Genomic DNA, 10771 nt, shown 5'->3' on the forward strand with positions numbered 1-10771 from the left:
GGAAAATGAAGACATAGTTGTTGCCATACGTTATCATTGGCTGGTAAAAGAAAATGTATGTTTTGATTAGATTGAATTCTGATATTATTGTATTCATATGCCGTTACAGGTGATGTGAGAGTAGGAACAGAAATATAAATATAAATGTCACTGGCATGTTTCTTTGTTATTGTATGAATTAGTGTACTGTTTGTTTGCCTGTTTGTCTTATAGTTTGCAGGTGAAGGTCACAGTATGAGCTTGTCATAAAAAAGAAAGCACAAGAGAGCTCCATTATGACTTTATTTGTTTCTATCATGGATTAAATGGCAAAGGGTGCATGAAATGATGGTTGTACAAGTTCAAGTGTTTCAGACGCGATCTTACACAATTACTTCATCAAACAGACTTAAGTGCCTTTAAGTTTGTCATCTTCATTTCTTTTTTAGTTGAAATGCATGAACATTGTGGCATTTAAGCGCCCTGGTTCCAACTACATTCATGGCCCAAAAACACCCTCCAAATTTCAAGAGTGAGCCACTGAAAGGTTGCAAGGCAACACATTTAGACCCTTAACAGATCGTCACTTTGGTATTGCATGTATACATAACAATATTTTTGCACAGAAACAAAATGTACAACTGTATAAATATACAATTCGTCCACCATGTTTGATGGCTAAAAACATTCAGAGAGGCACACACACCACAATACTGTGATGGAGTCCAGAAGAACAAAATAAAGCTGAGTCAGCACCGTGAGCCCTGCAGGAGGGTCCAAATATCTAACGGGCTGGAAACCAGAAAAGTAGGTCTAGAAAACAAAATCAATTAAAAAGGCATTTAATAAAACCCCTTCACACCTTAAGTGATTTAAGGAAGCAACAAAAGGCAAACTAAAACAAGGCCCCATGATCAGACGTAAAAGACAAGACAAAAATGAGGAAGGAAGTTCCTTGGAGTGCAGCCTTTTTCATTAAAAGATCAGAAGTGTGGACTGGGCAAATCATTAAGTGGGGTGTACCATCATGCTGGAAAAATGACGGAAAAGCGAGGTACCTAGGCAGTGATATGACAAGGAGGGGGAGTTAATGGTCAGGGTGAGGGCTACAGATGGAAATCCACTTGCACAGTCATGAATGAACAAGGGTCCAAATGTCGCTTACAGCAGAATAAATATGCTTCGGAGGCCTAAGAGCTACATTTCCCACTAAAACTGCGTGCTAACACTAGCTAGATGCCTAGAGACTGTGATCAACTTGGCCCTACCTACTTGTCTATTTCAGGTTGGGACTGAAGGACTGGGGAAAAGAGGGTCTAGAGGGGGGCCGGTGCTGCAACGTTAAAGCGCTCTATGGTCCTGGTGGCGGTCATAAACTGTTGACCTGGATCTTGATGTCAAAGCGTCCCTGGTAGCGGTCTTTGTCGCTGTACGAGATGTTGTCACCATACACTTTGCACTCGATACGCAGCTCGGCGTTCATGGTGAGGTTGGTGAACTGCAGAGCCACCAGCGGTTGCAGGTAGTGGGGGTGCAGCAGCTTGCCATAGTATGGATAGTACTGCAACGGGAAGCCGCCGCCAATGCCGTAGTATTTAATCTCGCCGATTTTCCCAGCGTCTTCCTCTTTCTGAAAAAGAAAAACATGCCTTACAGGCCAGCAGTCCACATGGAACATCTGAGACAAGGTTTATGTGTGAACTTGAAGTACCTTATTTGTACAGTAGATGGGGATCAAATTGGGCTGCACTTTGTGTTGAGCTTCTTCGGGGATGCTTTCATTTGAGGAAGGAGGCTGAAGCGAAAAGACAAGCCAGTTAACTCATTCAATCCCAGACATTTAAAAAAAAAATCAACCCCTTCAGTACTAGCCATTTTAGAAGATTTTGACTGATTTTTCAAGGCACACAGAATATTGTGTTCTATGGCTGTATAAACATGGAACCCACCGAAATAAAGACTAAAGACTCATCTTTCTATTCATCCATCCATCTTCTATGCCACTTATCCTTACTAGGGTCGTGGGTATGCTGGAGCCTATCCCAGCTGACTTCGGGCAAGAGGCGGTGTACACCCTGGACTGGTCGCCAGCCAATCGCAGGGCACATATAGACAAACAACCATTCACACTCACATTCATACCGATGGACAATTTAGAGTCGCCAATTAACATAACGTGCATGTTTTTGGAATGTGGGAGGAAACCGGAGTAAAACCCCCACACACACGGGGAGAACATGCAAACTCCACACAGAGATGTCAAACGGAGATGCTAACCGACCTGACTCATCTTTCATCAGAAAAGAAAAGAAAAGAAACAAAAAAAGGTTGTTTCTACCTTTTTCAGTTCTTTAGTAATCAGCAGTAGAACATAGGTTAGTTTCAGAAAAACATCAGTTCCCAACAAAAAAGGGGAAAAAACAGCTTTTTGTGGAAAGATACATTTCAAGCATAGCTTTCACTTACACAATTTTGTTGCTTTTGTGACAGCTGAAATATCTACCAACTATACCACAACATAAATAGAAAAAAAGGTTGGTTTACATTAAAATAACATTTTATTTGCAAGTATAACACCATAAACTATTTACAAGTTTTACATTTGGAACTAAATTGTGTGTGTGCACGCATCTGCAAGCGTTAAAATTACAATGCGTAACCTTCTGCATGCTACACTCCTCCATGCTCTTCCACGTCCTCCTTGCTGTCGAGTGTGTTTTTACATGCTAAAGAGCCATGCCGAGCTCCAATCAAATGCACTTGTACCACCTTGTGGCCGTTTTTATTGGCTTAAAACTGCTTGAAAAATGACTTTAGTCTGTAGTTGCGTTATCACCTCTTTTTGCTTCTCGCGCAATAAAACATAAAAGACGTATAAATACGTCTTTGGTATTGAATGAGTTAATTAATCATCTATACCCTAGGATCCCAAAGTGAGGTACACGTACCGTACCACGTAAAACAATTAGCGCGTAACATTCGCAATTACGAGTGCACCTGAACGGCTCACAGAGCAAAGTGCACAGTCAAAGCAGACAGAAGGAAGGAGACACAGCAAGTTCTTCATTGGTCTGTGAGAGTAATACAAATAAGTAACTAAGTTTGATGATTATGTTGTGCATTAAGGGTGTTTAATGTTGAAGATTTTTGGGATTCCCCCAAAAATGAGGCAATGGTTGTACTATTTTTGTACTTTGGATACCGCTGTATCATGTTTGCTCAACCTTCCCTTTCAATTTTGAAATTAATTAACCAATTAATCCTGTTCAATACTTCAAGTTATAAAGATTAAAAAATGTTAATGTTTAAGTGTGCAGGAGGTACATGGCCTCAAGTCAAATGTCTGAAGGGGTATGCGACCACTGACCTTTCCAATGCAACGGGTTTGTCAACTGCCCCTGAACTGGCTGACTAACAAAAATAAACTGTTCTGGACTTTACCGAAATTAAAACCAAAACGTGCCACTGCTTGCACATTTATGTGTAACTTTAGCCAGAGATGTAAGGAGAATTTTGAACCTACAGCAGTTTGACTTGGTTTTCCTCCATTTGTGCATTTTTTAAATTTTGATTCTTGTGTTTTCTTGATATTTTAGCCTATAAACTGAAAGAGCTGCTGCGGTCATTTGGTTGTATGTCTTGACTACATGCGCAAATCTTTTTTAGGGTGGCTCACAATTAAAAAAAAAGGTGAATTTTGCTAGCTGTTCTGGTAGAATCCAGGTTAACAGTGTCATGCTTTTATTATGAAGCTTACTTTGCACTGAACAGGAAGTCAGGATTAATGCTGTGTAACTAGACTGCTGAGTGATAATGTGAAGTTGACAATACAACAACACATGTCAACATAAAGGGACAGATTTTTCATAAAAATTACCTTTTTGATCTCAGTTTTTATGTTGACAAAAGCATCTTCACGCTGACTTAAGCAACCACTTTTTAGTAATAAAAACACGCCCTGTACGATCACTTATTGTCCACGGCTGTTTGAGAAAAGACATTTCAGAAAAAATTTGGGTCACAAAGTTCAACTCCCTTTAACCTTTAAGATCCTTCATCCTCGGTCTGTGCTCATTAGCAAAGACATGATTACTCACCTTTGGATGGAAGTTAACGATCCGGTTGAGCTTCACTATCAGGCATGGTTTGCCCTCCTTGAAGCCAAAGTCGGGGTCGGTCAAGCCAGAGCAGGGGCCGAGCCGCTCCCTCGAGAAGCGGCATGCCCTTCTAACGCCCGTGTCGCTCTCAAGGTCACCACGGTTCTTGGCCTCCGCAGGCGTAACTGAAGAAAATGTGAAGAGCATATTGAAGGAGGTCTTTTTCTTATGTGCACGTTGCACACATACTACATACTGCCACAGTCCTCAAACTTCATCTGGTCGTCCTGCTTGTCATCATCATACTTGACCAGGAAGTCCTTCAAGGCCTTGGTGTAAGACAGATAGGTTTCCACGTCTTTGGGGTTGAAGGAAACTTCGGCTTTGTCGGATCGCGGAGTGTGTGAGAGGCCTACACACACATGCAAAACATTCAGTTTATTAGTAACTATATTATTACTGTCATGAACAACTTGCTTCACCACTTAATGGGTCTTGTTCGGAATTGTTGAATTTGTTAAATGCTAAATCAGCTCTTCGGAAACCAGGTGGGACACTAAGATCGCCCAGCCCAGCAAAAAAAAAAAAAAAAAGTCCATCTCACACTCACATACTATATTTATATTAATGACCTAACTGTGCAGCTAGCACCCTGAGAGGAAAGCATCTGACTCTGCTTCACTTCGCTTCAGGCAAAAGATGCAAAAGCTGGCGGTCCTGAGTACGAGCGAGCCGGGTGCTAGGTACTTACCAGGAGGTGCAACCCTGTCTTGCCATGTGGGCTTGTAGTTGCTCAGGGTGAGCAGCATGGCCTGAATGGTGCCAATGAAGATGCCGGCCAAGCAGCCGTAGAAGATGATGTAGAAGAGCAGGATTTTGACTGCGGGGAGAGAAGAGATGGGGAAGGAATTCACACTGTGTTCCTTCAAAGTCATACTGTGTTCCTTCAAATTTTGCAGCATCCCATTTAGGCACAAATTCTTTTCATTCTCTGCTGCTTATTGAAACCCATTGCTTCAGGACACAAGCACTACTAAAAACTACAGTATATACAGTACATCATTGGTACAAATGCCGTTTAGAATCCTGCATGAATTAAAATATTAAAAAAAACGTAGGGATGAAATCTTCTTGGTAGCTCATCAAGTCAGTCCAGCTCTTGGGTCGAGTAAAGCGCCAGCGTGTCATATTCATGTTATAGGTTGCGCGGCATGATGACGCAGCAATGTAGACACTCCGTTTCAACTCAGTGCAGACTTCAAACTGCATATGGTGTAGTAAAACAGGATTTATGATCAGTATAATACGGCATGATTTTATCTTTGCGCCTTCACGTGTGTTGCACAAAAAGAGAGGGATCCGCTTACAAACCGAAAGTAAATGCAGACAGTGAAACATGACACCGCCCCCTATCGGTGGAAAAAGCTCCACTTCAACCAAAACATCAGCCGTTTGGTTGCAGAGGGAGAAGGGGAAGTGTAAGTAAACGCTGCCATCCAGTGGGTAACTGACATAAAGCCACTCATCATGGCACGACTCTTTCTCTTGGCTGTCCTTGATGTTATAGTATTCATCCATCTTGAGGGGGAATTTTTTGGGGGTGGAGGGGTGTGGGGGGAATGGGACACATTATCGGTCATGTACATAGTAAATTGTGACTGTCTGAGCCTTGCCTGGCTTTGAAGATTAATAATTTTAATATTTACCTGTCTGACACATTTTTTTTTAATTACACAGTTTAGAATATGCGTTCTAAATTATAGGAAGGGATACACATGTAAGAGATTTTCACAGTAAAAAACAAACAAACAGAATTTTAGGTTTTTGGGTGATTTTAAACCCAATGTGTTAAAACACTGTCAAAAGGAAAAAAATAACTACACACATGAGGTTGTACTGGGGGAAAAATGAAAGCTACCAAAGGAAGGTAAAAAGTATCTAAGGTGAAAAATAAAAAGGTAAATCAGAAACGTAAGCAAAAGTGGAAAATCCTACCCTGGACCCCTGAGGTTTCATGCTTGACTAAACACAGCCGTGACTCTTCGGAGGACGAATATGACAGTGGTGGCTATTGTCAGTGCAGATTTAACTCAATCCAACTGTGAAACTTAAGCATTAAAAACGGTTACTATGATGCAGATTGGGGTCTCCAGTTCCAATTGATCCTAGGCATGTGGACACTGGAATACAGCAGACAAACGTGCGGGGGTTAAAAAAAAAGTATCAGTATCTAGAGGTCACACGGTCGCTAGCAAGGTGTGCCTATGCAGTCAAAGTATTAAGGCTGCAGGAAGCAATGTCAAAGAGGGCAAGGAAGTCAGACTCTATTAATAAATTACACATTACCCCTTAGATGACTGATCAAGCTTTCACAATGACGACAATCCTAAATCAAACTCTTTGTTTTAACAATGCAATTATTGTGGTCATGCTTTGCCATAGCGTAGCACTGCACCATCACAGTGAGGTATGTTTCTATCATGTTTACTTCCAAGTACCTAAAAAGGTTTGCTTATTAGTGCGCACGTGTAGATATTTGAATGGGAAGGAAGTGTGCATTCCAATAGTACAAACTCCTAGGTTAAGTGTATCCAAAACGTCCTCTCCTAACAACCTTCACTGCAATGTGCACGTCTCTACACAATGCATCAGCGTTTTCATGTGAGCCCAGAAGGTCAAACATGAGACATCCGCCTCCTCGATACAGATCTATGCTGAGCATTCAGTGACGCGGCGCAGCGTTTGTGACATTGAGAGGCGCTGCAAGGACATGCGCACTAGCGCCTAGCAAGAAACAAGAGAAGGTCGACGGCAGTTAATCAGCTGTATTGTTAAGATTACACTGACATATGATCAGATGAACCCGACACGGATCGATAGTCTCCCCTCTCTACTTCCATACAAGGCCATATCACCTTGACTCACCTTGGACTGTGATGCATTTTTAACCCTTTCAAAACCCGCTCAACTACTGCGTGTCATTCACGTAACAGCGGACAGCAGGTATTAAGCACAAAGCCGCTGCGGCGGCAGTAGTTTGTGGACACGTTCGTTTCAATGGAACCTAACTGGAGTTTGCCATTTGTAAAGCAAGTTGTACATGAACGCAGCACAGTCACATCAAACAGGTGTCAAGAAGCACGAGGCGGCACGAGCTCCTTCCAACCCGCGAGAACGCGCGGGCCATACTTACACCAACTGCCCCCGGTCCGACCGAGCAGCTCTCCTTTCTCCGAATCCCACAGAAACTTCTTCCATCCGCCATCGTCGTTCTTTGGAGGCATTTCAATTTTTTTTCCCCTGCTAAGCCGACTCCTTTGGTAGTTTATTTAACGGAGTCCTTCCGTGTTGTTGACCCACAGTAGCCGCAGCGAAGGCACCCAGCGCGAACAGCTGGAAGGCTCCCCCATATAAAGTATTTCTTCGATGCTCCGCCTCCCCGAACACTCCAGCTCTACCTCCACGAGGAGGCGGAGCAGCGCGCGCCAATTGGGTGACGGCTCAAATTGAGGTTAAAAGCTTGAAATAAATTGCCGTGCTAATCACACTATTAACATAGAACATACAGTACATTTGCATAGATAATTACACTTGTCCTGTAATAATACTCATATTTATTATTTTGGTTTTAGCTTGCTGTGGTGTTGAGGTTCACCTCACTCTACTCAATATTCCGAAATGCTCTAAACCCTAGGTTCCCAAAGTGGGGTATACGTACCCCCAAGGGTACGCCAATTGTAATAGGGGGTGTGTGAATAAAAATGAAAAACAATTAGCGCCTCACAGCGCGAAAGGAGAACAGAGCAGAAAGGAGACAGCATGACGTTGGTAATTGCTCTGTGTGCATCATATAAACAAATAAGTAAGTTTAATGCTTATTTTGTATTTTAAGAGTGTTTAATCTTGAAGCTTTCATTTATACCGATGTTCCAATCCCCGCACAGCGCAGTGGTGAAAACCAGCTGTCAATGTGAGTGGGGATTCACCCCTAAAATGAGGCTTTATCATTGTTTGTATGTATTTTTGTATTTCAGATACTGCTTTATCATGTTTATTAAACCATCCCCTTCAATTTGGTATTAAATTAGTATGCAGACTTAAACCATAGCCATCGTGAGTGGACAAAAAATGTGATGCTCAAATTCAACCCATTCAAACAGAAGGATGCCAACATCAGACAGGAATAAAAGATATGTAAGATGATTACTTATCCATTATCAGTGCTCATGTGAAACTTCATCAAAATGGAACCATGCAAAATAGAAAATTTGACCTGGAATTACTATAAAATGAGGTAATAAGTTAAGTGTGCAGGAGTAGGGGTACGCCACTGTAAAAAGTTTGGGAACCGCTGCTCTAAACAAGGTGTTATGTTCAAGCACGCACAAACTACAACTGGGTGCTGGGTGCTTTATTCTTGCAATCACATCCAAGAGTCAGACTGTCCGTTATGACATAACAAGCAATATCACTTTGGTAAATGCGCTTTTCTGACAAAAAATTCAGGATACTATTACAAGTCACTTGTCCATGTCGTAACTCCCCAAAAATACCCCTCTTATTTTTTAGTGACATCATGTTCCTGTTTAGCCAAGCTGGCGTTCTCTTACCATACCCATCAACCTTCCCGTTTGCTGCGAGAAACTATCGCATTTTGCCCTTCTTTCCCGGGGCCCTCCCACTTTCATAGTTCATATCGTATCGTATTTTAACTTTTGGGAAAAGCACAACTTCCTGTCTGCTCGTCAACACAGCATCTGTGTAACACATCCTGTAGCCGGTCAAATCAGGCCTTCGAAATAAAACCACATCAGTAAAATAAGACACTTGTGCCACAGTAGCAGTTAGGCAGTCGGGTTTTTCCACCGGCATCCGCCCCGCAACCCCCACCCTCTCGGAAAATGTTTATTGCACCGGGGTGGGGTGTTGTTTTGTTTCTGGTGGAAAGACCGAAAGACCAGAAGTTCCATTACTTTCCCTAATTTTTTGTAAAATGTCACTTACTTTAAAATGCAACTCTTACACACAATAGCCAAATATAAATTGGTGTGTTGCAATACTTTAATATTTAGATAATCAATCATATTGTATTATTAATCATCATCAGTCTCCAAATCAAACAGTGTGCAGTCACTAACACACAGAGAGATTTTTAGACATTCAATTCTTGTCTGGTTAAAACACACTGCTGTGTGATGAGTGTGCTGGTGCATTCATGTGTGAAATGGCTCAGCAATGTGCTTGGATCATTTGTTTAAATGTAAACATGGATGCATAAGGAGGCCTCTGCACATGGGGGTTCTGACCTTTAAATATCACCTCAAGGACAAGAATATTTGTTCTGTCTTTGCACACCACCAGCTCTGTGATAAATTCCCATTTGATATAGACAGCTATCATCACCTGCTACAAAGTCAACAATGGGTACAAGGGGAGATGATGACCATATCGCCTTAATCTCGGACGGGGCTAAGTGGCTAAACTCAGCAGGGACCACCAGAAACCACCCAGTGGTCACCCAGTCACTGAAACGAAGTCACACACTGACTGCCCTTCAAAGTAAGGCCCTATTTATATACCACAGTGTTTTGCTTTCATTTTCAATCACTGTTTTAGAGTTTCATGCAACTATCTCCGTGCACACGAGACCGCAGGAAACACCAGAAACAATGTAGTACACATGCCGAGCAAGTACTTGGTGGTGTTATTTTGTGACGGACTAAAACGCGCCTGCGTAGAGACGAGGGGCGTAACGGTATGCCATGATCGAGGTTCGTAACATACCTCAGTTTTAAGGTCATGGTTGGTTTCATTTTTGGTAAAGTAAGGGAACCAAATGCAAAACATAAGAAAGCTTTAATGATTTGAAATATGGAACATAAAAAACTGCAAGCTGCTAGCAGGTAATTCTTCAATCATACCTTTCAACCCTCCTGTTTTGTATTTTGCCCTTCTGTGTGAATTTTTTTTAGGTAATTCAAGTTCCTTACTGGCTGAATGAAGTGCAGCATCATTAGTTTCAGCTTGTAGGCTCGTTCCACATTTTTATGCTAACACACTGCTTTTGTTGTATCCACTTGTCTGTGCCCATTTACGTATTTCACCAGGAAGGCCACATGTTCCCAAACAGGAGACTTTTAAAGGAAAACTGCACTTTTTGGGGAATTTTGTCCATCATCACAATCTTTATGTGAAACATGACCACAAATCTTTCTCTTTTCTGCGCGTTCTGAAGAGAGAAAAACACCTAAAAACAGCTAGCATGTGGGAGCTAACAATGCATGTAACGGGACACACCTATTTGGACTACAAAGCCCTAAAAAAACCTCAATGTTTTATTTACATAACAGACCTGTATATAAACAGCGACATAGTTATATCTACAGTGACATTGTTATTGTAGCAGCTAACACGAACAACTATTTTTCTGGCGTAGTGACGCAGTGCCTGACGCCACTACCAAGACGTAACGGGCTCCACTCCGAAACAATGTGACAGGACACCAATCTGTACTGACTAGGAAACAAGAACAAGCCTATGAACAACTACAAATAGACAACCAAATTATCCTAAACCCACATTCCATGTTTTCTTTGTACTCAGCTGGATGGACTGTGCTGTGCTATGTGCTCCATGTATCACAATCAATATCATGGTGACCTACTTGATGGACAGTTGTCAGTCTGATCCAGTTG

General features: G+C 41.9%; 1 protein-coding gene across 1 annotated transcript; it reads right to left on the reverse strand.

Moving 5' to 3' along the window:
* Positions 1 to 268: 268 nt before the first annotated feature.
* Positions 269 to 7465, reverse strand: atp1b1b (ATPase Na+/K+ transporting subunit beta 1b). Its single transcript, XM_054794740.1, has 6 exons — positions 7270 to 7465; positions 4828 to 4956; positions 4333 to 4488; positions 4077 to 4261; positions 1691 to 1774; positions 269 to 1609 (listed from the first exon to the last, which is right to left on the reverse strand). The coding sequence occupies exons 1-6, from the start codon at positions 7358 to 7360 to the stop codon at positions 1349 to 1351; spliced, it is 906 nt and encodes a 301-aa protein (XP_054650715.1). The 5' UTR covers positions 7361 to 7465; the 3' UTR covers positions 269 to 1348.
* Between the last annotated feature and the right edge of the window lie 3306 nt (positions 7466 to 10771).

Source organism: Dunckerocampus dactyliophorus, chromosome 1, assembly GCF_027744805.1.
Source record: "Dunckerocampus dactyliophorus isolate RoL2022-P2 chromosome 1, RoL_Ddac_1.1, whole genome shotgun sequence".
Classification (NCBI taxonomy): Eukaryota; Metazoa; Chordata; class Actinopteri; order Syngnathiformes; family Syngnathidae; genus Dunckerocampus; species Dunckerocampus dactyliophorus.